General features: G+C 45.2%; 2 protein-coding genes across 3 annotated transcripts in view; one reads left to right on the forward strand and one right to left on the reverse strand.

Moving 5' to 3' along the window:
• Window positions 1–321: 321 nt before the first annotated feature.
• On the reverse strand, window positions 322–15,347 carry LOC121556113 (transcription termination factor 1-like). 2 transcript variants are annotated; one of them, XM_045212457.1, is made up of 11 exons: window positions 15,258–15,347; window positions 11,331–12,410; window positions 10,914–11,041; window positions 7,948–8,133; window positions 7,726–7,807; window positions 5,422–5,552; window positions 5,083–5,278; window positions 3,392–3,484; window positions 2,849–2,914; window positions 1,793–1,878; window positions 322–562 (listed from the first exon to the last, which is right to left on the reverse strand). In XM_045212457.1, exons 2-11 carry the CDS (start codon window positions 12,248–12,250, stop codon window positions 420–422), a joined length of 2,031 nt encoding a protein of 676 aa, XP_045068392.1. In that variant the 5' UTR covers window positions 12,251–12,410; window positions 15,258–15,347; the 3' UTR covers window positions 322–419. The 2 variants fall into 2 exon arrangements, with proteins under 2 accessions (XP_045068392.1, XP_045068393.1); XM_045212458.1 differs by lacking the exon at window positions 1,793–1,878 and having other exon boundaries at window positions 471–562.
• A 5,999-nt stretch (window positions 15,348–21,346) lies between these two features.
• LOC121556109 (vesicle-associated membrane protein 7) overlaps window positions 21,347–27,010 on the forward strand; it is a 10,084-nt gene continuing 4,420 nt past the window's right edge. The window contains exons 1-4 of the mRNA XM_041869996.2: window positions 21,347–21,578; window positions 22,089–22,276; window positions 22,412–22,469; window positions 25,955–26,092. Coding sequence (XP_041725930.1) covers window positions 22,131–22,276; window positions 22,412–22,469; window positions 25,955–26,092 — 342 coding nt within the window. The 5' untranslated portion in view covers window positions 21,347–21,578; window positions 22,089–22,130. The remainder of the gene's footprint in view (window positions 21,579–22,088; window positions 22,277–22,411; window positions 22,470–25,954; window positions 26,093–27,010) is intronic.

The following is a 27,010-nucleotide window of genomic DNA, read 5'->3' on the forward strand; positions in this document are numbered from 1 at the left end:
TATGTATAGTGTATATTTTCAGGATGGAAAAACGCTTTGAGTGTAAACTTAAACGACTAAAACCAGATATAGAAATTAAAATATAAAGGACCTATATATATTTTATAATATAATCTTTGAGAAGTAACAATCAAAATAAAAGCAAAGAGAATTGAAATTCCAAAAACAAGGAATTTAGCAGTATCGATTTTGTTATGTTTGAGCAAAAGAACACAGTATTAGCCAAGACAAAATGCATAGAATTACAGGAAATGTGCTTTAAAACTACAAAAAAAAATCTCAACTCCATGGAGTAAGATTGTGGCCTCTAAAATTCACCCCCCTATTTTCACCCAGAAAAAAACCCCATTGAGCTTCTGAGACAGATCTGTGTTCTATGTATTGATTATTTATCTGCTCTGAACCTCGCTGTAATAATCTCAGTCATTTTCAAATATCTCTGAAAGCAGGAAGAACTCTCGTGGCTCGTCTCCGGACTCAGTCTCCCCTGACTCCGTCTGAACCTGGCGGAGGAGCTCTTCAAACTGGGGCAGAACACTACTGTACAGGAAATCAATGATCTCTGAAAGTAAAACACATATACATTAAAATCAGCAAACAACAACATCTTCCTTGTTTATATTTAAAAAGGGGATTTCCATTTTTTGGGGGGCGATCAGTGTTTTTACTGTGATGACATTGAGCTTTTCATATCTTTCAGAATGTAGAAAAAAACTAATTTTCACATACAAACGTCTACTTTTATAGTGCTGGTGATGAATAGGTTAAAAACAGTCTACTTTTATAGTGCTGGTGATGAACAGGTTAAAAACAGTCTACTTTTATAGTGCTGGTGATGAATAGGTTAAAAACAGTCTACTTATAGTGCTGGTGATGAACAGGTTAAAAACAGTCTACTTTTATAGTGCTGGTGATGAACAGGTTAAAAACAGTCTACTTTTATAGTGCTGGTGATGAACAGGTTAAAAACAGTCTACTTTTATAGTGCTGGTGATGAACAGGTTAAAAACAGTCTACTTTTATAGTGCTGGTGATGAACAGGTTAAAAACAGTCTACTTTTATAGTGCTGGTGATGAACAGGTTAAAAACAGTCTACTTTTATAGTGCTGGTGATGAATAGGAGGTTAAAAACAGTCTACTTTTATAGTGCTGGTGATGAACAGGTTAAAAACAGTCTACTTTTATAGTGCTGGTGATGAACAGGTTAAAAACAGTCTACTTTTATAGTGCTGGTGATGAACAGGTTAAAAACAGTCTACTTTTATAGTGCTGGTGATGAACAGGTTAAAAACAGTCTACTTTTATAGTGCTGGTGATGAACAGGTTAAAAACAGTCTACTTTTATAGTGCTGGTGATGAACAGGTTAAAAACAGTCTACTTTTATAGTGCTGGTGATGAACAGGTTAAAAACAGTCTACTTTTATAGTGCTGGTGATGAACAGGTTAAAAACAGTCTACTTTTATAGTGCTGGTGATGAACAGGTTAAAAACAGTCTACTTTTATAGTGCTGGTGATGAACAGGTTAAAAACAGTCTACTTTTATAGTGCTGGTGATGAACAGGTTAAAAACAGTCTACTTTTATAGTGCTGGTGATGAATAGGTTAAAAACAGTCTACTTTTATAGTGCTGGTGATGAACAGGTTAAAAACAGGGCTACACTTCCTCTCCCTTGGAAGTTATGTCACAGTGACTCGCATTCAACTATTCTAATGAAAAGAGACATTGCATTCCCTCAACCGTATGCTAAAAACCTAGTGATGGAAACACATGACAGCAGCTTACACCTACCACAGAAGGTCATGCTCTCCCGCAGCGGAACTTTGGTTACTTTTAGCTTGTGGTAGTGCTTCTGTAGGTAGTAAGGAGTAACACCCCTTCGAACGTGAAAGAGATGTTAGCGCACAGCACTGCATTCCTCCTCAATAACCCTGCCACGTGCTGTTGTACTCCTCACTCCTAGACGATAAGCAAACATCTACAAAGGCTTTGCTTTGTACTGTACAAGATCCCCGTTCTTTTGACGATTATTGACCGAGTTAGTAGACAATTACAACATCTCAGCGTTGTATTAAGAGATTTGAGAATCTAAAAAACGTACACAATATAAAACCCTCTATCAGTGAAAATGTCATGAATAATAAAAATGCAACATTGTCTAAAACAAAGTTTAATCTGTGTATAATAACAACCTCTTACCCAATTATAATAACAACCTCTTACCCAATTATAATAACAACCTCTTACCCAATTATAATAACAACCTCTTACCCAATTATAATAACAACCTCTTACCCAATTATAATAACAACCTCTTACCCAATTATAATAACAACCTCTTACCCAATTATAATAACAACCTCTTACCCAATTATAATAACAACCTCTTACCCAATTATAATAACAACCTCTTACCCAATTATAATAACAACCTCTTACCCAATTATAATAACAACCTCTTACCCAATTATAATAACAACCTCTTACCCAATTATAATAACAACCTCTTACCCAATTATAATAACAACCTCTTACCCAATTATAATAACAACCTCTTACCCAATTATAATAACAACCTCTTACCCAATTATAATAACAACCTCTTACCCAATTATAATAACAACCTCTTACCCAATTATAATAACAACCTCTTACCCAATTATAATAACAACCTCTTACCCAATTATAATAACAACCTCTTACCCAATTATAATAACAACCTCTTACCCAATTATAATAACAACCTCTTACCCAATTATAATAACAACCTCTTACCCAATTATAATAACAACCTCTTACCCAATTATAATAACAACCTCTTACCCAATTATAATAACAACCTCTTACCCAATTGTGTGAGCAATTTCTTCCCAGTCAACATCTGAAGCATCTTCCACCTGCATTGCGTTCAACCTGAAAGGTCGAAATGACATTGAATCAACATTCCCAAAATAAAAATTGTGGACCAATGCCAGTTTCATATGCCTTTATAACAACAACAAAATACTACATTTGGCCCTGTAAATCAGGACTACGCAGAAAGGTAAAGTAAATGGCATATTATTATTATTATTGGGCTCCCGAGTGGCGCAGCGGTCTAAGGCACTGCATCTCAGTGCTTGAGGCGTCACTACTGACCCCGTGGTTCGATTCCAGGCTGTATCACAACCGGCCGTGATTGGGAGTCCCATAGGGCGGCGCACAATTGGCCCAGCGTCGTCCGGGTTTGGCCGGTGTAGGCCGTCATTGTAAATAAGAATTTGTTCTTAACTGACTTGCCGAGTTAAATAAATAAAATAAAATATAAATTAGACTGGGCTAATAAATCTTCAAAATAAAATCAGCTAAACACAGATCTACAATAGCATTTAAAATCACCACAAAACTTACGCTTTGATCAAATCCACTTTAGCCTTTATGGTTTTCACACCTCCACTGAATACTGGTCGTCCATATGTCATTTTGTGTGCCAGAACACCCAACCTGGAAAAGTAGGAGAAAAGATGCAGCCTCCGTCTCAAAAGTTGGACCATGTTCTGAATCTGAACGCTTGTGGAAACAAAACAAGGGCGATATTTTCATAGTGCAAGAATTGTGCAATGTGCAAAAAACACAGTCAACCTAATTATTATCTTGCAAAATTTTAAAACAAGGCGAGTTATAAAGGAGGCGACTATTTAACTAGAGTTTAGTGAGCAATTAATCTGGGTTAACCCAGAACTCAAATCTTCTGAGACGTGTTAGCTATATGAATAATTTCTGATAATTAACCCGTTTAACATCCGTAGCATAGAATCTTAGCAGTGCCCATTCCATCATAGAATCTTAGCAGTGCCCATTCCATCATAGAATCTTAGCAGTGCCCATTCCATCATAGAATCTTAGCAGTGCCCATTCCATCATAGAATCTTAGCAGTGCCCATTCCATCATAGAATCTTAGCAGTGCCCATTCCATCCCTTCGTTAAAGCCACTGCAACAGTTGTCCTTAAAAAGGTTGACTGGCAAAAGAGCCATTTTAGCTTGGGAGCCAGGCTCAGCCAATCAGAATGAGTTTATTCCCACAAAAGAGCCATTTTAGCTTGGGAGCCAGGCTCAGCCAATCAGAATGAGTTTATTCCCACAAAAGAGCCATCAAGCTCATCACCTGGCCAATACCATCCCTACGTTGAAGCATGGTGGTGGCAGCATCATGCTGTGGGGATGTTTTTCAGTGGCAGGGACTGGGAGACTAGTCAGGATCGAGGGAAAGATGAACGGAGCAAAGTACAGAGAGATACTTGATGAAAACCTCCTCCAGAGCGCTCAGGACCTCAGACTGGGGCGAAGGTTCACCTTCCAACAGGACAACGACCCTAAGCACACAGCCAAGACAACACAGGAGTGGCTTCGGGACAAGTCTCTGAATGTCCTTGAGTGGCCCAGCCAGAGCCCGGACTTGAACCCGATCTCTGGAGAGACCTGAAAATAGCTGTGCAGCGACGCTCCCCATCCAACCTGACGGAGCTTGAGAGGATCTGCAGAGAAGAATGGGAGAAACTCCCCAAATACAGGTGTGCCAAGCTTGTAGCGTCATACCCAAGAAGACTCGAGGCTGTAATCGCTGCCAAAGGTGCTTCAACAAAGTACTGAGTAAAGGGTCTGAATACTTTTCGAATGCACTTTAGCTACCTCAATTACCTCGTACCCCATCGACTCGGTACAGGTACTCCCTGTATATAGCCAACTTATTTGTAATCATTACATCACTGTGTATTTATTCCTTGTGTCGCTATTTCAATGTTGTATTTTATCTTTAAATCTGCATTGTTGGAAAAGGACCCGTAAGTAAGCATTTCACTGTTAAGTCTACAAGCATTATTTGCTCGTTATCTGACGCATCCAATAGTCTCGACAGATTCTACAGTACTATTTATGTTTACAGTCTGTCCTCGCACACTGAAGAAAAGTTTCCAAATTCAATCTCCAGATCATAATGAATTTTAATTTCTGCACTATTTTGCACTATGACAATGACGCCCATAGTTTTTTTTGTTACAAAATGTTAACCCTGAAACCCCGTAACCAATGAAAACTACGCACCATTTCATTCTACACTGGTCCCGGTGGCGTGTCTTCACCCTCCGGCACACATCTGACCAGGGGATGTGTTTGTACAGCTTGTCTTTCCTGATGGTGGCAGGTCCACTGCCAGGCTCTGCCTGTCCCAGCAGGTGGTCTCGAACAGCCTCCATTAGTCTCTTCAGTTCTTCCTCGCTCCAAGAACCCAAGTTTGCGACTGAAAAAAAAAAAAACACACACCAAACAAAGCGGGAACATGGTTCAGACAACGCTGGGTAACAAATGTCCCAAAATATATGGGGATGTCAGGCAAGTATCAAGAGTCATTATATTTCAATTCCCAAGTTCCTAATGACTTACACATCTGAGAAAAGCGTTTCAGAAGGGGCGTTTCGCTTCGACCAGTCAACCGCGAGATCTTCACCCATTTGTTGCCGTGCAACATTTGCAGTTTTCTCAAAGAGGCAAGTTCATCTTCGCTGAACCTTCGTCTAAGAATTCAAAGAAATTAGAATTCAAACGAAGTGGTGATATACAGTGCATTGGGAAAGTATTCAGACCCCTTGACTTTATCCACATTGTTACGTTACAGCCTTATTCTAAAATGGATTAAATAAAAAAATGTCCTCAATCTACACAAGATACCCCATAATGACAAAGCGAAAACTGGTTTTTATACATTTTTGCAAATGTATTTAAAATAAAAAACAGAACTTATTTACGTAAGTATTCAGACCCTTTGCTATGAGACTCGAAATTGAACTCAGGCGCATCCTGTTTCCATTGATCATCCTTGAGATGTTTCTACAAGTTGATTGGAGTCCACCTGTGGTCAATTAAATTGATTTAACATGATTTGGAAAGGCACACACCTGTCTATATAAGGTCCCACAGTTGACAGAGCAGAAACCAAGCCATGAGGTCGAAGGAATTGTCAGTAGAGCTCCCGAGACAGGATTGTGTCGAGGCACAGATCTGGGGAAGGGTACCAAAACATTTCTGCAGCAATGAAGGTCCCCAAGAACACAGTGGCGTCCATCATTCTTAAATGGAAGAAGTTTGGAACCACCAAAGGTGCTTCAACAAAGTACTGAGTAAAGGATCTGAATACTTATATCAAATGTGATATTTCCGGGTCTTTTGTGTGAATACATTTGCAAAAAATTCTAAAAACCTGTTTTTGCTTTGTCATTATGGGGTATTGTGTGTAGATTGAGGGGAAAAAAACAATTTAATCAAATTTAACGTAACAAACATTTGGAAAAAGTTAAGGGATCTGAATACTTTCTGTATGCCCTGTATATCTAGTGTATATGGATATACACTGTAGGTCTGCAAATGTTAGCGAACTGTAAAGTGCTTCATGTCAGAAAGATAACCCTGTTGTAAGTCCTATTCAATATCACTACACTTTTGTACACCGTCAAAGCCGATTATTACCGCTAAGTAACCAGCCCGTCTTACCTAGCCTTAAAGTAACCAGCCCCGTCTTACCTAGCCTTAAAGTAACCAGCCCCGTCTTACCTAGCCTTAAAGTAACCAGCCCCGTCTTACCTAGCCTTAAAGTAACCAGCCCCGTCTTACCTAGCCTTAAAGTAACCAGCCCCGTCTTACCTAGCCTTAAAGTAACCAGCCCCGTCTTACCTAGCCTTAAAGTAACCAGCCCCGTCTTACCTAGCCTTAAAGTAACCAGCCCCGTCTTACCTAGCCTTAAAGTAACCAGCCCCGTCTTACCTAGCCTTAAAGTAACCAGCCCCGTCTTACCTAGCCTTAAAGTAACCAGCCCCGTCTTACCTAGCCTTAAAGTAACCAGCCCCGTCTTACCTAGCCTTAAAGTAACCAGCCCCGTCTTACCTAGCCTTAAAGTAACCAGCCCCGTCTTACCTGCCCTTAAAGTAACCAGCCCCGTCTTACCTGCCCTTAAAGTAACCAGCCCCGTCTTACCTGCCCTTAAAGTAACCAGGCCCGTCTTACCTAGCCTTAAAGTAACCAGCCCCGTCTTACCTGCCCTTAAAGTAACTAGCCCCGTCTTACCTAGCCTTAATGTGACTAGCCCCGTCTTACCTAGCCTTAATGTGACTAGCCCCGTCTTACCTAGCCTTAAAGTAACTAGCCCCGTCTTACCTGCCCTTAAAGTAACCAGCCCCGTCTTACCTAGCCTTAAAGTAACCAGCCCCGTCTTACCTAGCCTTAAAGTAACCAGCCCCGTCTTACCTGCCCTTAAAGTAACTAGCCCCGTCTTACCTAGCCTTAAAGTAACCAGCCCCGTCTTACCTGCCCTTAAAGTAACCAGCCCCGTCTTACCTAGCCTTAAAGTAACCAGCCCCGTCTTACCTGCCCTTAATGTAACTAGCCCCGTCTTACCTAGCCTTAATGTAACCAGCCCCGTCTTACCTAGCCTTAAAGTAACCAGCCCCGTCTTACCTGCCCTTAAAGTAACTAGCCCCGTCTTACCTAGCCTTAAAGTAACCAGCCCCGTCTTACCTGCCCTTAAAGTAACCAGCCCCGTCTTACCTAGCCTTAAAGTAACCAGCCCCGTCTTACCTGCCCTTAATGTAACTAGCCCCGTCTTACCTAGCCTTAATGTAACCAGCCCCGTCTTACCTGCCCTTAATGTAACTAGCCCCGTCTTACCTAGCCTTAATGTAACCAGCCCCGTCTTACCTGCCCTTGTAGCTGCTGCCATCAAACATTTTCCTCCCACCTCGAGTATAGATCGTATGCCAAGGCCTTGGGATCCCTTCAGCTGGAACAGTACAGGTTAGGGAGAAGGGAGATCAGTTCACAGATCACTGTAGACAACGCTAAAGAACAGGGATACAATGTGGGGATGAAGCTTTATCTGACAACAAGTTATCTTATGAACCTGGCTGGAATACACCGCACCTATTCTTTCAGGGAAACTGTGATGACTCTTCAACCTCTGGATCTTGGTTACTTCGTCTGTGAAGCGCGTTGTATGGAAGAGCTTAGAGGCATCCTCAATCCCTGTGAGAGCCAGGAAGTCGTCTATGTTCCTCGTGAGTTGTTTGTTCTCCTGTGCACTGAATCGTCCAGTTCGCAGGGAAATGCCTGAGAAAGACAGAAGATTCCACAGAGGCTTAACCTAGGGCTCCAGACTAACATGTTCTCCTGTAACACTGGTGCCCCTAACATGGTCTCCTGTAACACTGGTGCCCCTAACATGTTCTCCTGTAACACTGGTGCCCCTAACATGTTCTCCTGTAACACTGGTGCCCCTAACATGTTCTCCTGTAACACTGGTGCCCCTAACATGGTCTCCTGTAACACTGGTGCCCCTAACATGGTCTCCTGTAACACTGGTGCCCCTAACATGTTCTCCTGTAACACTGGTGCCCCTAACATGTTCTCCTGTAACACTGGTGCCCCTAACATGGTCTCCTGTAACACTGGTGCCCCTAACATGGTCTCCTGTAACACTGGTGCCCCTAACATGGTCTCCTGTAACACTGGTGCCCCTAACATGTTCTCATGTAACACTGGTGCCCCTAACATGTTCTCCTGTAACACTGGTGCCCCCTAACATGTTCTCCTGTAACACTGGTGCCCCTAACATGTTCTCCTGTAACACTGGTGCCCCTAACATGTTCTCCTGTAACACTGGTGCCCCTAACATGTTCTCCTGTAACACTGGTGCCCCTAACATGGTCTCCTGTAACACTGGTGCCCCTAACATGTTCTCCTGTAACACTGGTGCCCCCTAACATGTTCTCCTGTAACACTGGTGCCCCTAACATGTTCTCCTGTAACACTGGTGCCCCTAACATGTTCTCCTGTAACACTGGTGCCCCTAACATGGTCTCCTGTAACACTGGTGCCCCTAACATGTTCTCCTGTAACACTGGTGCCCCCTAACATGGTCTCCTGTAACACTGGTGCCCCTAACATGGTCTCCTGTAACACTGGTGCCCCTAACATGTTCTCCTGTAACACTGGTGCCCCTAACATGTTCTCCTGTAACACTGGTGCCCCTAACATGTTTTCCTGTAACACTGGTGCCCCTAACATGGTCTCCTGTAACACTGGTGCCCCTAACATGTTCTCCTGTAACACTGGTGCCCCTAACATGTTCTCCTGTAACACTGGTGCCCCTAACATGTTCTCCTGTAACACTGGTGCCCCTAACATGGTCTCCTGTAACACTGGTGCCCCTAACATGGTCTCCTGTAACACTGGTGCCCCTAACATGTTCTCCTGTAACACTGGTGCCCCTAACATGGTCTCCTGTAACACTGGTGCCCCTAACATGGTCTCCTGTAACACTGGTGCCCCTAACATGTTCTCCTGTAACACTGGTGCCCCTAACATGTTCTCCTGTAACACTGGTGCCCCTAACATGTTCTCCTGTAACACTGGTGCCCCTAACATGTTCTCCTGTAACACTGGTGCCCCTAACATGTTCTCCTGTAACACTGGTGCCCCTAACATGTTCTCCTGTAACACTGGTGCCCCTAACATGTTCTCCTGTAACACTGGTGCCCCTAACATGTTCTCCTGTAACACTGGTGCCCCTAACATGGTCTCCTGTAACACTGGTGCCCCTAACATGTTCTCCTGTAACACTGGTGCCCCTAACATGTTCTCCTGTAACACTGGTGCCCCTAACATGTTCTCCTGTAACACTGGTACTTTTTCAGTTGGTGGCACCAGCCCATGATTTGGTCGCACCCAAAAAAAGTTGGTGTCACGTAATAGAACAAGTATAATGTTTAAAGTCGTTCCCAGTGCTTTATCAAGAGGTGGAACAGATTACTGAGATTCAAGAAATACATTGGTTAATCTAACATGTCCTAGCAGAGATGCATGATTCAGGATATTTTAATGTGCAACCTAATCCAGTGATGAATTTTGGGTTGACAATTAGGTTATAGTAGTTATAGTTGACTGTTAAAATAGGGCTCCAGAATGTTTCGAATTTTCTTTTTTCAATAGAGATAAAATTTGCCTAAATCTAATATCATATGCTAATTTATTTGGGGCTAATTCCCCACCTGAGTAAGAGGAAACTCAAAACACAGCTCACATCAATGCGACCAATAAAAACAGTTCCTTGCACATCCAAGTCTAAAGTTTACCGTGTGCGGACGCCTTTAAGGCTGCAAAATGTGACTAAATGGTGTCAGTCTAGAGGCCTGGTTTAACCCATTGGGTCTAAAAGATAATACATTCAGTCAGAGGGCAAAACACTAAAATGTGGATTCAACCTCTAAATGCCGGCTATGAAAAGCCAAGTGACATTTACTCCTGATGTACTGACCTGTTGCAACCTCTACAACCACTGTGATTATTATTTGACCCTGCTGGTCATCTATGAACGTTTGAACATCTTGGAGAAAAATCTGGCCTTAATGGCCATGTACTGTTATAATCTCCACCCGGCACAGCCAGAAGGGGACTGGCCACCCCTCAGAGCCTGGTTCCTCTCTACCCAGTACAGCCAGAAGAGGACTGGCCACCCCTCAGAGCCTGGTTCCTCTCTACCCAGTACAGCCAGTAGAGGACTGGCCACCCCTCAGAGCCTGGTTCCTCTCTAGGTTTCTTCCTAGGTTCCTGCCTTTCTAGGGAGTCTTTTCCTAGCCACCGTGATTCTACATCGCTTGCTGTTTGGGGTTTTAGGCTGGGTTTCCGTATAGCACTTTGTGACATCTGCTGATGTAAAAAGGGCTTTATAAATACAAGTTGATTGATTGTGTTAAGGGAGCAAATCACATGTTCCTTTTTTTCCAGAATTGAAATCAATTTCTCATCATACATCAACACAGTAACATGTTACATTACATCTCTTCCATGGACTGTGATAAACACCATGAGGGACTCAAGAATAAACGTACCTTGTCTTCGGAATCCCTTGAATCGATCAAGATCATACTTTATCATTGCTCTGATCGCCTTATCAGCCTGAGACTCAATATTGGGAATAAACTCTTTGAGCTCATTCATAGCCCTCCGTTCTTTATCACTGTAACATAGGGAGGGGAGAACATCTAAATAACATAACATCTCAATCTGAAATATGTTTTGAAACCTCTGAGTAGACAGAGCAGGACAGGACTGCTTCCTCTCTGCACAGGAAGAGGTTTCAGATTCAACTCTGGTACACCGCACAATGATTCACAAAAGGTCTGCTTTCACCAGCAAATCCTGTTGTCAATGGTTATGTTCACTAACCACCAGTAAGGGAAATCACTCTTCAAAATATGCTACATTTCACACTTAAAAACGAGTGTACGAGGTTCCTTTCTACTGACCTTAGAGGTTTCTCCTTTGGGCTGCGTCTGCGGTGTTGGGTCCTTGTCGCAACCATGGTTGTATGGGGGCCATCCTCCCCTGTCTCAGGTTCTGGTCCAGCATCAGGTGTCCCGTTATCAGACGTCGAGGGCACACGGTCCATTCCCGTGTCGGACTCTCTGCAGCGTTTTCTCTTTTTCCTCCCGCTGCCCTCTACAGCAGCAGACCCTCCGTCCGGTTGGGTTGTCAGCCTCGTTGTCTTCCCTTTTCTCTCAGTTTGTTCTATAATACCCGGAAGCTCCGTTTCATCTGGACAAACGTTCAGTTGAATCTCTTCAACTTTTTCCTTTTTTCGTTTCCTCTTCTCCTTTACATTGTTCTGTAGCTCCGTTACCACATTTTCACCTCCCTCAACCGTGTCAGTGTATAGTTCTATGATTTCAGGATCATCTGCTAATCTTAAAACTGTGTGACGGCTTTCCGCTCCATCTCCAAGCTCCGTTCGTCTGTTCTTGTGCTTCTTCTTACTCCTTCTGGCCTCCTCTGGCACTCTTACATCCGAGACATCTACTGCAGACGCTGAGAGGCCACTGGCCATCCCGTCTTCTGTCCGTCTGTCATTATGGTGTGTCTTTTTCCTCCAGCTACTCATCGCCTCCTCAGCAACAGTCGCTCCATCGTCTCGTTGTGTTTGAAGATCGTTTGACTTTTTCTTCGTTTTCCCTTCAGTTCGTTCCTCCATTTCAGCTTGAACATTCACGCGCTTCTCTTTCTTCTTTTGCCTTTTACGTTTCTTCCTCTCGTTCTCCACCATTTCCAACTCCGTCACGGTTTGCTCGTCATGCTGTTTCTTACTTCTCTCTACTTCCTGTCTTTCTTCCTGTCCCTGTTCAGAGCCTACTTTAGTCTTTTCCCCTCTTCTTTTGGACTTTTGTTGCATCCCTTGACTGTGTCAGGTAACGCTGATGAGAATAATTCAGGAACGTCTTCAAATAAACGGGGATGTTGGAAATATCTCAAGCAATAAGGGAATCTCACTCGCTCTGTTCTGTGGGTGTCGTCCCCAGCATGGTGGCAGCTGCATAACTTATTTGCTCCATCTATAGCACAAAGACAATAGCAATATTAAACTCAACTCCACGATTTACCATGGAGTTGATCGCCGTCTAGTGTGGGAAGACTGGAGCTCAGATGTAAAATAAAATGAAGTTATCAAAAACGACTGATTTCAGCACCCAAAGAATAGCCCGGGATTACACACAACATTGTTCTAATGTAAACATGTGCATCTTGCAAACACACACATAAACAGTCACCTGAACAACGGAGCAGCTGCATCCCCACTTTCAAAATAGGGGTGCAAACGTATGTTTTGTTTTTGCCACCCCCACTTTTCGAAGACTAAATAATCCTGATCCATTGGGTCATTTGTCATTTTCAATGATTAGTAATGTTTTGAGCTAGTCTGTATTAAAATAGATACAGTACGTCCATTTTTTATATATATATATATGATATAATAAATAATTAACAGATTGCATTTTGCCCCGTCTCCTGAAGATGAATGGTTATTCCCACTAAAGTTTCGCTTCCCTGCCGCCCGCCCGCCGCTGTTTTGGTTCAGTGCTGTTAGAAAACACTAGTTGCACCACTGGTGTTTAAAATACAACAGTTGATCTATGGTTGATCTATAGTGTTGTGCTGTTCCATTTGTAGCTTATTGTTACAATGTATCTTCTAGAAATGTGACTTTAAACCTAACATTAACCACACTGCTAAGCTTATGCCTTACCCTAACCTACAATTAAGAAAAATGTAAACCAGGGAGAACCCAACAAGCACGTATGCAATAAGTGAAAACACATTATCTAACTGGGGATAGCTAGCTAACATGTCACAAAGCATGATGCGCTAGCCAGGTAACCTTCATTCTAAAATAATGTTATATTTCCAAGTTAGTCAGATATTAGTTTAGTTAGCTCCCATGCCAATTTCAAGTCTAACTAGCGAGCAAGCTACCAGCTAGCTTCTTATTTGACCAAAAAAATCCACTTAGTCTCCCGAGTGGTGCAGTGGTCTAAGGCACTGCATCGCAGTGCTAGCTGTGCCACTAGAGATCCTGGTTCGAATCCAGGCTCTGTCGCAGCCGGCCGCGACCGGGAGACTCATGGGGCGGCGCACAATTGGCCCAGCGTCGTCCAGGTTAGGGGAGGGAATGGCCGGCAGGGATGTAGCTCAGTTGATAGAGCATGGCGTTTGCAACGCCAGGGTTGTGGGTTCGATTCCCACGGGGGGCCAGTATAAAAAAATATATATATGTATTCACTAACTGTAAGTCGCTCTGGATAAGAGCGTCTGCTAAATGACTAAAATGTAAATGTAAACTTAACCATTTATTTTTTAGTCATTTTAGCAGACGCTCTTATCCAGACCGACTTACAGTTAGTGAGTGCATATATTTTTCATCTACCAACTGAGCTACACGGGAAAATGTATCAATGTTTCTCAAACTTACTGGCTAATTAATTAACTGGCTAATTAATTTAAATCACCTGGTTTTATGCTGTTTAATTGGTCCACATAACTCGTCTGTCACCCACAGCAGAAGTACCTCATGAACAACATGGGGGGGAAACAAAACTGGCCATGCTGATGCTTTTCGTCCTACCAGATCCGCGACGAGAAGGTCCTAGCTAGTGTATCCCTCTGTCCTAGCTAGTGTATCCCTCTGTCCTAGCTAGTGTATCCCTCTGTCCTAGCTAGTGTATCCCTCTGTCCTAGCTAGTGTATCCCTCTGTCCTAGCTAGTGTATCCATCTGTCCTAGCTAGTGTATCCCTCTGTCCTAGCTAGTGTATCCCTCTGTCCTAGCTAGTGTATCCCTCTGTCCTAGCTAGTGTATCCCTCTGTCCTAGCTAGTGTATCCCTCTGTCCTAGCTAGTGTATCCCTCTGTCCTAGCTAGTGTATCCCTCTGTCCTAGCTAGTGTATCCCTCTGTCCTAGCTAGTGTATCCCTCTGTCCTAGCTAGTGTATCCCTCTGTCCTAGCTAGTGTATCCCTCTGTCCTAGCTAGTGTATCCCTCTGTCCTTTCACTCTTGTTGGGATGTAGTTGTCTGGTTTATCAGGTAACAGACTGACTGTTAGGATTATTGACCAGTTAATTACAATTCGCTTTTTGCTTTACCGCCATTAGCAAAGTCAACATTATAATTCAGTTCAAACCACCTGAGCAATGCGCCCAAAGTCGTGACTCCATTATTTATTGATGTGCACCAGTTCTAGCGGATTAATATGTTTTATGGAAATAGGTGTCTCCATAATGACAATGTAAATAGCATACGTACAACTGGCAAAAAGTGGTCACAAATTGCGCGCGGGCTGCTCCCTCAACGCTCCCCACCATCCACTCCCTCCCCACCATCCACTCCCTCCCTCCCTCCCTCCCTCCCTCCCCACCATCCACTCCCTCCCCACCATCCACTCCCTCCCTCCCTCCCCACCATCCACTCCCTCCCCACCATCCACTCCTCCCCACCATCCCCCCTCCCTCCCCACCATCCACTCCCTCCCACCATCCACTCCTCCCCACCATCCACTCCCTCCCTCCCTCCCTCCCCACCATCCACTCCCTCCCCCACCATCCACTCCCTCCCTCCCTCCCCACCATCCACTCCTCCTCCCTCCCTCCCCACCATCCACTCCTCCCCACCACAACAGACAGCATGGATTAGGCTGCATTAAAATCATTATGTACATTGTGTATTTGAGTTAACAGTTGCTGGTCTGACGTAACGCTACTTTAGTTAAAATCACGACCAGTGACAGTGAATCTTCTTCCACACGAGGGGTGGAAAGCTCAGCTATGGCACCACATGAGAACAATTTCAGACAAATATTCAGTGGCATATTTTAGTTCCCCTTTTCGCTAAAGTAGTTAGGAACGCTTACCATCTCCAATACCGGTTTATTTTCTCCATCTATCCCCGCCATGCTTGAAAAAAACACTCTCGACTGCGAGATAAAACGTGGTCCCGGTTCATGTGACACCACCGGATACAAAATCCAACATGGCTGCCAACGCAATGCCATATATGGACATGTCTGTGTGACGTCCAAACTCAGTAGCTCTACTCTCATTGGTCCTAAGACATCATGGATGAGATCAATGGGGTCATCAGAAATCATATACATAGCTACTTAGCTTGCAACAAATAATATTTTACTTTTTTATTTATTTATTTTATTTTTAAAAAGCTAATCTGAATGCGATGCTCACGAGTTCTGTTCACAAAACGATCAGCTAGATAGCTAGCTATCTAACTAGCTTGGTTAGCTAACGTTAGCTAGCTAGCTAAGTTTAGCTAGCTACAAATAGATAGATGGTAATGGCGCAAATCCTATTTTCCCTAACCCCTAACACGTACACTTACCCTAACCTTAACCCAAAAACCTAACCCTAGCTCCTAACCCTAACCCTAAAACTAATTCTAACCCTAACACTAATTCTAACCTTAACCCTAAACACCCTAGAAATAGCATTTGACCTTGTGGGGACCAACAAAATGTCCGCAGTTGGTCACATTTTTGTTTGTTTAGTATTCTTTTGGGGACTCCTGGTCCCCACAAGAATGGTTAAACATGTCCACATAAACACACACACACTAAAGGATTGGGATAACCTGGTTTGGTTATCTTGTTCTATCTAGTTGTAGTCACTCACCTCTCTCTGTCATTGTGTGTGTGTGTCTGAGCTGTGTTCAGTAGATAAAAACATTGTTGAAAGTTCAGATAGAAATGAATTGTCTATATATTATCTTATGTGTCTCTCTGCCAGGTAGGTCTAGCAATTAATCATATCGTCTCTACTCATTCCATTAGGCCTACTGCTAACTTCAACGTGTTCATTGTCATCCACCTGAACTCAACCCTGTTGATGTTGTTCTCTATTGATGGTCCTGAACTGAAACCTGTTAATGCTGTTCTCTATTGATGGTCCTGAACTGAAACCTCGTTAATGCTGTTTCTCTATTGATGGTCCTGAACTGAAACCTGTTGATGCTGTTCTCTATTGATGGTCCTGAACTGAAACCTGTTGATGCTGTTCTCTATTGATGGTCCTGAACTGAAACCTGTTGATGTTGTTCTCTATTGATGGTCCTGAACTGAAACCTGTTGATGTTGTCCTCTATTGATGTTCTTTATTGAAGCTTGGTTCAACACACCATAACAAAACGTGTTGCAACAAAAAAACAGCAACAAGCGTTTGATATTGGACAAGTTCAGATAGTATTCTACCTTCTGTTTCACTGTGTTTTCTGACATGTTGTTCCTTCTAAACATTACCCTGTCCTTTACTGACTTATTCTCTGTCTGGCTGCGTTGAGCCGGGCTGTGAGGTGCTGGTGGTCTCTGGGTGCTGGTGGTCTCTGGGTGCTGGTGGTCTCTGGGTGCTGGTGGTCTCTGGGTGCTGGTGGTCTCTGGGGGCTCGTGGTCTCTGGGTGCTGGTGGTCTCTGGGTGCTGGTGGTCTCTGGGTGCTGGTGGTCTCTGGGGGCTGGTGGTCTCTGGGCGGCAGGAGGAGCCTGCAGTGGAGGAGTGGCTGTGGCTGTGAGGTGGTGCCCGTGCCAGTCCATGGCAGAGGCTGGAGAGGGCAGAGTAGACAGCAGCTGGAGGAGCCTGCAGTGGAGGAGTGGCTGTGGCTGTGAGGTGGTGCCCGTGCCAGTCCATCGGCAGAGGCTGGAGAGGGCAGAGTAGACAGCAGCTGGAGGAGCCTGCAGTGGAGGAGTGGCTGTGGCTGTGAGGTGGTGCCCGTGCCAGTCCATGGCAGAGGCTGGAGAGGGCAGAGTAGACAGCAGCTGGAGGAGCCTGCAGTGGAGGAGTGGCTGTGGCTGTGAGGTGGTGCCCGTGCCAGTCCATGGCAGAGGCTGGAGAGGGCAGAGTAGACAGCAGCTGGAGGAGCCTGCAGTGGAGGAGTGGCTGTGGCTGTGAGGTGGTGCCCGTGCCAGTCCATGGCAGAGGCTGGAGAGGGCAGAGTAGACAGCAGCTGGAGGAGCCTGCAGTGGAGGAGTGGCTGTGGCTGTGGGTGGTGCCCGTGCCAGTCCATGGCAGAGGCTGGAGAGGGCAGAGTAGACAGCAGCTGGAGGAGCCTGCAGTGGAGGAGTGGCTGTGGCTGTGAGGTGGTGCCCGTGCCAGTCCATGGCAGAGGCTGGAGAGGGCAGAGTAGACAGCAGCTGGAGGAGCCTGCAGTGGAGGAGTGGCTGTGGCTGTGAGGTGGTGCCCGTGCCAGTCCATGGCAGAGGCTGGAGAGGGCAGAGTAGACAGCAGCTGGAGGAGCCTGCAGTGGAGGAGTGGCTGTGGCTGTGAGGTGGTGCCCGTGCCAGTCCATGGCAGAGGCTGGAGAGGGCAGAGTAGACAGCAGCTGGAGGAGCCTGCAGTGGAGGAGTGGCTGTGGCTGTGAGGTGGTGCCCGTGCCAGTCCATGGCAGAGGCTGGAGAGGGCAGAGTAGACAGCAGCTGGAGGAGCCTGCAGTGGAGGAGTGGCTGTGGCTGTGAGGTGGTGCCCGTGCCAGTCCATGGCAGAGGCTGGAGAGGGCAGAGTAGACAGCAGCTGGAGGAGCCTGCAGTGGAGGAGTGGCTGTGGCTGTGAGGTGGTGCCCGTGCCAGTCCATGGCAGAGGCTGGAGAGGGCAGAGTAGACAGCAGCTGAGCCGCTTTGGTCTGCCCCCTACAGACACTGGTAGGGAGGCAGCCTCAGCAACAGACACAGAAACAGGTGAGGAATGGATGAAGGGGGACGACACACAGCGAGAGACACACACACACACACACACACACACACACACACACACACACACACGGACGGACGGACGGACGTGGTACAGTACTGTCCTAGAGCAAGCAGCCTATTTGATCCGACCCCCTTTGGCGAAAAATGTTGAAGTTGACTATCAGTCTGCAACTACCACAAGACAGTCATATCTTCTTCCTTCCCATCCTGGCTGGGATTTACATTGACATGTTATTCATTTAGCAGACGCTCTTATCCAGAGAGACTTACTGGAGCAATTAACCCACTACCTGACCCCCTCCATCTAGGAGCAGTAACACACTAACCCACTACCTGACCCCCTCCATCTAGGAGCAGTAACACACTAACCCACTACCTGACCCTCCATCAGGAGCAGTAACACACACTAACCCACTACCTGACCCCCTCCATCTAGGAGCAGTAACACACACTAACCCACTACCTGACCCCCTCCATCTAGGAGCAGTAACACACTAACCCACTACCTGACCCCCTCCATCTAGGAGCAGTAACACACTAACCCACTACCTGACCCCCTCCATCTAGGAGCAGTAACACACACTAACCCACTACCTGACCCCCTCCATCTAGGAGCAGTAACACACTAACCCACTACCTGACCCCCTCCATCTAGGAGCAGTAACACACTAACCCACTACCTGACCCCCTCCATCTAGGAGCAGTAACACACACTAACCCACTACCTGACCCCCTCCATCTAGGAGCAGTAACACACACTAACCCACTACCTGACCCCCTCCATCTAGGAGCAGTAACACACTAACCCACTACCTGACCCCCTCCGTTTAGGAGCAGTAACACACACTAACCCACTACCTGACCCCTCCATCTAGGAGCAGTAACACACTAACCCACTACTGACCCCTCCATCTAGGAGCAGTAACACACTAACCCACTACCTGACCCCCTCCGTTTAGGAGCAGTAACACACACTAACCCACTACCTGACCCCCTCCATCTAGGAGCAGTAACACACACTAACCCACTACCTGACCCTCCATCTAGGAGCAGTAACACACTAACCCTCTACTGACCCCCTCCGTTTAGGAGCAGTAACACACTAACCCACTACTGACCCCCTCGTTTAGGAGCAGTAACACACTAACCCACTACCTGACCCCCTCCATCTAGGAGCAGTAACACACACTAACCCACTACCTGACCCCCTCCGTTTAGGAGCAGTAACACACACTAACCCACTACCTGACCCCCTCCGTTTAGGAGCAGTAACACACACTAACTTACTATATTTAATAGCACAGATAGTCTCTTGTTATTGTGGTGTTGGTCCATTAGACCATATAAATACAGTGTTGATCTGGGCCTGGACTCAGAACCCAGAGTCTTAATCCCTGAAACCCAAATAAACCCGTAGCCCTTAGAAACGTGTTGTGTGGATCTGAAAGTATTGGATAGGTGTAAGCAATATGCTGGTAGCTCCATCATGACCTCTGACCTCGGGTGGGATTAAGGAAATGTCCTGTTGTGGTGTGGTGTTGTTTTTATATGGGTATTGGTACACACTGTTTTTTTTGCTAGCTAGCTAGGTCTCAAAACGAGCTTGCTCAAGCTCTGATCTTGACTCTGCAAGACACTGCTTATCCCTGCAATACAGTTACAGGCAGGTAGCTAGGTACACGTGCAGGTAAATATAATACAAAACCACTTCTAACACTCTTTGCCCTGTTTAACACATTAAATATACATCACCCATCTAACGTAGCTAGCTATTTGTACATGCTAGCGTTAGCTAAACAATCGCCAGCTGATCGTTTTCTGAATAGGACTCGTGTGCATCGCATTCAGATTTGCTTTTTTATTTAAAAAAAAACTTGAAATATGTTTTGTTGTAAAGTAACTAGTTAAGTAGCTATACACTTAGCTATCTATATGTACCAATTTCTGAAGATCCATTGATCTCATCCATGATGTACTGTATCGCAAGCTACATGCAAAAAAAAACTTAACAAATTATTAGACCAAAGGGAGTAGAGCTACTAAATTCGGACGTCACACACACACATGTCCAAATATGACATTGCGTTGGCAGCCATATTGGATTTTCGATCCGCTGATGTCCTTGGAACCGGGACCATAACGCTTCGAACACACCGACTGTGTTTGCGCAAAATAGCATGCAGCATCATCTAAGGCACTGCATCTCAGTGCTTGAGGCGTCACTACAGACTGTATCACAACCGGCCGTGATTGGGAGTCCCATAGGGCGGCGCACAATTGGCCCAGCGTCGTCCGGGTTTGGCCGGTGTAGGCCGTCATTGTAAATAAGAATTTGTTCTTAACTGACTTGCCTAGTTAAACAAAGGTAAAATAAAAAATAAAATACATCTAGATATGTGTGCAACAAAATATCAACATTCACCTTCTGCTACCATTTCTGTCAACCCGTCTACGCTTACAGTTTGACGAATAAATTCCATAAATCCAACATTTGCTCCACATAGAACGCCCCCCCAAAAATAAAATAAAAAATAAAAATAAACATTAAAACAAAAACAAAAAATTATTTATTGTAAAGTGGTTAACCCACTGGCTATCATAAGGTGAATGCACCTATTTGTAAGTCGCTCTGGATAAGAGCGTCTGCTAAATGACGTAAATGTAAATGTAATGTAAATGTGTGTTCAAAGCGTAAGTGTTATACCACTGATAGCACAATGAGACAGATATTTCATTGGATGTATAAACGTGAAGCATCCGTTTGGCCTTTCCACTCACTAAATGTGGTAGTGAGAGGAAGCCCACTGGCGGGCAGTGGGAGAAGATGGAACGATATGGATTTTGGCCGATATATCCTGCAAATTTTCTCATCGATGAAACATTTGCTCTGAATACAGTTTTCTGTTCCCAAAACTAAAATCTGCTATGAATAGAGTGGACTAAGTTTTGTAGACTTTACCCTTCGCAAAAGTTGTTAAAAAATCGCGCTGTGTATAAGGAGAAGGAGATATTATTATTATTATTATATTATTATTATATTAAGGAGATATGCAGATATAGGCTAGAACGGGCCAATAGGATCTCGCTAGCGCATGCTTGGCTCTGCCCACTTTGACTCATTTGTTCCCACTTGGAAATGACAGGCAGTGGTCTATCTTGGTTTAGTTATACATCTTTGGTTATACCTCTCGACTGCAACGCTTCCTGTTTCGTCGCGTAAATGTGACGTCGGTGGAAAAACACGTGACGTTAGTCAGGCGATACACGACCAGAAAGTAGTTGTGTACCAAGAAGTGTAGTTCAAATATTTCGCATGCTTATTCGTTGTAAGCAGTAGTTCCTAGTCGAAGAACCACATTTCCCTAGAAGGAACCAGAGAACGCTTCTGATGAAGGGTCTGCAAAGCAGAAGTCATTCAAGAGGATTATCGAAGCCGTTGTTTAAATGGTGAAAACACATCGTTTTGAAGACTGCTGAGCCTCGCAGGTATGTATGATGATGTTTTATTGTTTATTACTGCTAACAAAACCATTTATATGGTCGTATTATTGCTAACGATGATGTGCCATGAGGATCGGAATCTTAGGTATCCAGGATGGCTGTAAGCTTACAACAGTCTTTGTTAGTCATTTTTGTAAGTTATACTAACCAGCCATCAACCTAACGTTAAGTTATTTAGCTACTTTCGTTTTAATCAAACCAAAAGTGGTAATGGTAAAGTTAGCTACGGTGGTGAATATCTTGCTCATGTCACCAGATGTTCACCTTGCAGCCAAACGGCTAGCTAGTGCATTGGATTTGGTTGGTTAGTTAGTTAACGTTAGCTGGCTAATTAGCTAACGTTACATGTCAGTGTTGTTGATCTTAACTACGTTGTTGTTGACTTGGCTACTATTCATTCTCTATCTTGCCACTAGCCTAGTGGTGAAAATATGTCAACCCACCATTTCTCTCTATCCCTCTCCCTCCCTCCACCCATCCCTCCTTCTCTCTCAGTGAATCCCTGACCAACTGACCTTCCTGACCCTGTCCACAAACATGGCGATCCTGTTTGCGGTGGTCGCCCGCAGCAGCACCATCCTGGCGAAGCATGCGTGGTGTGGCGGTAATTTCCTGGAGGTGACAGAACAGATCCTGGCTAAGATACCGTCCGAGAACAACAAGCTCACCTACAGCCATGGCAGGTAGCGTTAACACATGCACTCAAAGACAGCCACACACACATCCTCCTGGAGTTGGACATTCCTGTTAGACTTGTACTGTATGAATGTTGGCGTGACCGTTGAAGATCTGACTGAGTTATCTGTCTTCTCCTTCAGCTATCTCTTCCACTACATCTGCCATGACAGAATCATATACCTCTGTATCACCGATGACGTGAGTATACAGGCTGTAGTTTTGATGTGAGTGAGTATGTTCTGTATAGGTGGGCTGCAGGACTGTGTTAACCCCCTAGAGTCCATGTCTGCGCACCTGCTGAAATCTAATTAGCATAAATAAATAAAAAATCTAAATCTGTCAGTTTAAGCTAGAGATATCTTTTGCATTGGATGCGTCTCAATCTGGTGGCCTTCCGCATCTGCGGTGGGACGGTGGCCAAGCCACAGCAGTGTTTATCAGACCGTGAGACGTCCCGAAAATCAGTCTTCTCACGAAAACGCCTGTAGCGTCCGAATGGTTTGGCCTACAAACTAATTATCCCTCTAAGGAAACATGAGACCCCCCAGTCAGTCAACACACACCCTGTAGTGGGTGTTGACTGTCTGTCAGGACTGTATTGTGTGTTGACTGACTGCCTGTCTGTCTGTCTGTCTGTCAGGACTGTAGTGTGTGTTAACTGTCTGTCTGTCTGTCTGTCTGTCAGGACTGTAGTGTGTGTTAACTGACTGACTGTCTGTCAGGACTGTAGTGTGTGTTAACTGACTGACTGTCTGTCAGGACTGTAGTGTGTGTTGACTGACTGTCTGTCAGGACTGTAGTGTGTGTTGACTGACTGTCTGTCAGGACTGTAGTGTGTGTTGACTGACTGTCTGTCAGGACTGTAGTGTGTGTTAACTGACTGACTGTCTGTCTGTCAGGACTGTAGTGTGTGTTGACTGACTGTCTGTCAGGACTGTAGTGTGTGTTGACTGACTGTCTGTCAGGACTGTAGTGTGTGTTAACTGTCTGTCTGTCTGTCTGTCAGGACTGTAGTGTGTGTTAACTGTCTGTCTGTCTGTCTGTCAGGACTGTAGTGTGTGTTGACTGTCTGTCTGTCAGGACTGTAGTGTGTGTTAACTGACTGACTGTCAGGACTGTAGTGTGTGTTGACTGACTGTCTGTCAGGACTGTAGTGTGTGTTGACTGACTGTCTGTCAGGACTGTAGTGTGTGTTGACTGACTGTCTGTCAGGACTGTAGTGTGTGTTGACTGACTGACTGTCTGTCAGGACTGTAGTGTGTGTTGACTGACTGTGTCTGTCAGGACTGTAGTGTGTGTTGACTGACTGTCTGTCAGGACTGTAGTGTGTGTTGACTGTCTGTCTGTCTGTCAGGACTGTAGTGTGTGTTGACTGTCTGTCTGTCTGTCAGGACTGTAGTGTGTGTTGACTGACTGTGTCTGTCAGGACTGTAGTGTGTGTTGACTGACTGACTGTCTGTCTGTCAGGACTGTAGTGTGTGTTGACTGTCTGTCTGTCTGTCAGGACTGTAGTGTGTGTTGACTGTCTGTCTGTCTGTCTGTCAGGACTGTAGTGTGTGTTGACTGACTGTGTCTGTCAGGACTGTAGTGTGTGTTGACTGACTGTCTGTCAGGACTGTAGTGTGTGTTGACTGTCTGTCTGTCAGGACTGTAGTGTGTGTTGACTGTCTGTCTGTCAGGACTGTAGTGTGTGTTGACTGACTGTCTGTCAGGACTGTAGTGTGTGTTGACTGTCTGTCTGTCAGGACTGTAGTGTGTGTTGACTGACTGTCTGTCAGGACTGTAGTGTGTGTTAACTGACTGACTGTCTGTCAGGACTGTAGTGTGTGTTGACTGTCTGTCTGTCAGGACTGTAGTGTGTGTTGACTGACTGACTGTCTGTCTGTCAGGACTGTAGTGTGTGTTGACTGTCTGTCTGTCTGTCAGGACTGTAGTGTGTGTTGACTGACTGTCTGTCAGGACTGTAGTGTGTGTTGACTGTCTGTCTGTCAGGACTGTAGTGTGTGTTGACTGACTGACTGTCTGTCTGTCAGGACTGTAGTGTGTGTTGACTGACTGTCTGTCAGGACTGTAGTGTGTGTTGACTGTCTGTCTGTCAGGACTGTAGTGTGTGTTGACTGACTGTCTGTCAGGACTGTAGTGTGTGTTGACTGACTGTCTGTCTGTCTGTCAGGACTGTAGTGTGTGTTGACTGACTGTCTGTCAGGACTGTAGTGTGTGTTGACTGACTGTCTGTCAGGACTGTAGTGTGTGTTGACTGACTGTCTGTCAGGACTGTAGTGTGTGTTGACTGACTGTCTGTCTGTCAGGACTGTAGTGTGTGTTGACTGACTGTGTCTGTCAGGACTGTAGTGTGTGTTGACTGTCTGTCTGTCAGGACTGTAGTGTGTGTTGACTGTCTGTCTGTCAGGACTGTAGTGTGTGTTGACTGACTGTGTCTGTCAGGACTGTAGTGTGTGTTGACTGACTGTCTGTCAGGACTGTAGTGTGTGTTGACTGTCTGTCTGTCAGGACTGTAGTGTGTGTTGACTGACTGTGTCTGTCAGGACTGTAGTGTGTGTTGACTGACTGTCTGTCAGGACTGTAGTGTGTGTTGACTGTCTGTCTGTCAGGACTGTAGTGTGTGTTGACTGACTGTGTCTGTCAGGACTGTAGTGTGTGTTGACTGACTGTCTGTCAGGACTGTAGTGTGTGTTGACTGTCTGTCTGTCAGGACTGTAGTGTGTGTTAACTGTCTGTCTGTCTGTCTGTCAGGACTGTAGTGTGTGTTAACTGTCTGTCTGTCTGTCTGTCAGGACTGTAGTGTGTGTTGACTGACTGTCTGTCTGTCAGGACTGTAGTGTGTGTTAACTGTCTGTCTGTCTGTCTGTCAGGACTGTAGTGTGTGTTGACTGACTGTCTGTCAGGACTGTAGTGTGTGTTGACTGTCTGTCTGTCAGGACTGTAGTGTGTGTTAACTGTCTGTCTGTCTGTCTGTCTGTCAGGACTGTAGTGTGTGTTAACTGTCTGTCTGTCTGTCTGTCAGGACTGTAGTGTGTGTTGACTGACTGTCTGTCTGTCAGGACTGTAGTGTGTGTTGACTGTCTGTCAGGACTGTAGTGTGTGTTAACTGTCTGTTTGTCTGTCTGTCTGTCTGTCTGTCAGGACTGTAGTGTGTGTTGACTGTCTGACTGTCTGTCAGGACTGTAGTGTGTGTTGACTGTCTGTCAGGACTGTAGTGTGTGTTGACTGTCTGACTGTCTGTCAGGACTGTAGTGTGTGTTGACTGTCTGTCAGGACTGTAGTGTGTGTTGACTGTCTGTCAGGACTGTAGTGTGTGTTGACTGACTGTCTGTCAGGACTGTAGTGTGTGTTGACTGTCTGTCTGTCAGGACTGTAGTGTGTGTTAACTGTCTGTCTGTCTGTCTGTCAGGACTGTAGTGTGTGTTAACTGTCTGTCTGTCTGTCTGTCAGGACTGTAGTGTGTGTTGACTGACTGTCTGTCTGTCAGGACTGTAGTGTGTGTTGACTGTCTGTCAGGACTGTAGTGTGTGTTAACTGTCTGTTTGTCTGTCTGTCTGTCTGTCTGTCTGTCAGGACTGTAGTGTGTGTTGACTGTCTGACTGTCTGTCAGGACTGTAGTGTGTGTTGACTGTCTGTCAGGACTGTAGTGTGTGTTAACTGTCTGTCTGTCTGTCTGTTAGGACTTTGAGCGGTCGCGTGCGTTCAGCTTCCTGGGAGAGGTGAAGAAGCGTTTCCAGACGACGTATGGTTCCAGAGCTCAGACAGCTCTGCCCTACGCTATGAACTCAGAGTTCTCCTCCACTCTGATGGCCCAGATGGTGAGAGACACCCACACAGACACACACACACACACACACACACACACACACACACACACACACACACACACACACACACACACACACACACACACACACACAGACACACACACACACACACACACACACACACACACACACAGACACACACACACACACACACACACACACACACAGACAGACAGACAGACAGACACACACACACACACATACACAGACACACACAGACAGACACACACACAGACACACACAGACAGACACACACACACACACACACACACACACACACACAGCACAGACACACACACACACACAGACACACACACACACACACACAGACAGACACAGACAGACACACACACACACACACACACACACACACACACACAGACACACACACACACACACACACACACACACACACACACACACACACACACACACATCACATGATCACATGATTTCATCTGAACTATAGAAGTGATTGATCGTGAATGGTTAAGACTAGTGTGTTGACTGTCTCTGTTCTGACTCCCTCCCTCCCTCCCTCCCTCCCCACCACACACCCCTCATCATCAAAAAATCCTCATCAATCTACACACAATACCCCATAATGACAAAGCGAAAACAGGTTTAAAAAAAAAACAGAAATACCTAATTTACATAAGTATTCAGACTCTTTGCTATGAAACTCAAAATTGAGCTCAGGTGCATCCTGTTTCCATTGATCATCCTTGAGATGTTTCTACAAGTTGATTCAATTGATTGGACATGATTTGGAAAGGCACACACCTGTCTATATAAGGTCCCACAGTTGACAGGTCTTGTCAGAGCAGAAACTAAGCCATGAAGTCGAAGGAATTGTGCGTAGATCTCCCAGATGAGGCATAGATCTGGGGAAGGGTATAAAACAATGTC

This window comes from Coregonus clupeaformis, unplaced genomic scaffold (genome assembly GCF_020615455.1).
Source record: "Coregonus clupeaformis isolate EN_2021a unplaced genomic scaffold, ASM2061545v1 scaf0015, whole genome shotgun sequence".
In the NCBI taxonomy this organism is placed as follows: domain Eukaryota; kingdom Metazoa; phylum Chordata; class Actinopteri; order Salmoniformes; family Salmonidae; genus Coregonus; species Coregonus clupeaformis.

Excerpts from the sequence above, each read along its gene's own strand:
- LOC121556113 (XM_045212457.1), bottom strand. The coding sequence starts at position 12,250 with ATGCAACAAAAGTCCAAAAGAAGAGGGGAAAAGACTAAAGTAGGCTCT. Across the intron at positions 11,042-11,330 it reads CCAAAGGAGAAACCTCTAAG|TGATAAAGAACGGAGGGCTA; the intron begins GTCAGTAGAAAG and ends CCTATGTTACAG. Across the intron at positions 2,915-3,391 it reads AAAGTGGATTTGATCAAAGC|GTTGAACGCAATGCAGGTGG; the intron begins GTAAGTTTTGTG and ends TCGACCTTTCAG.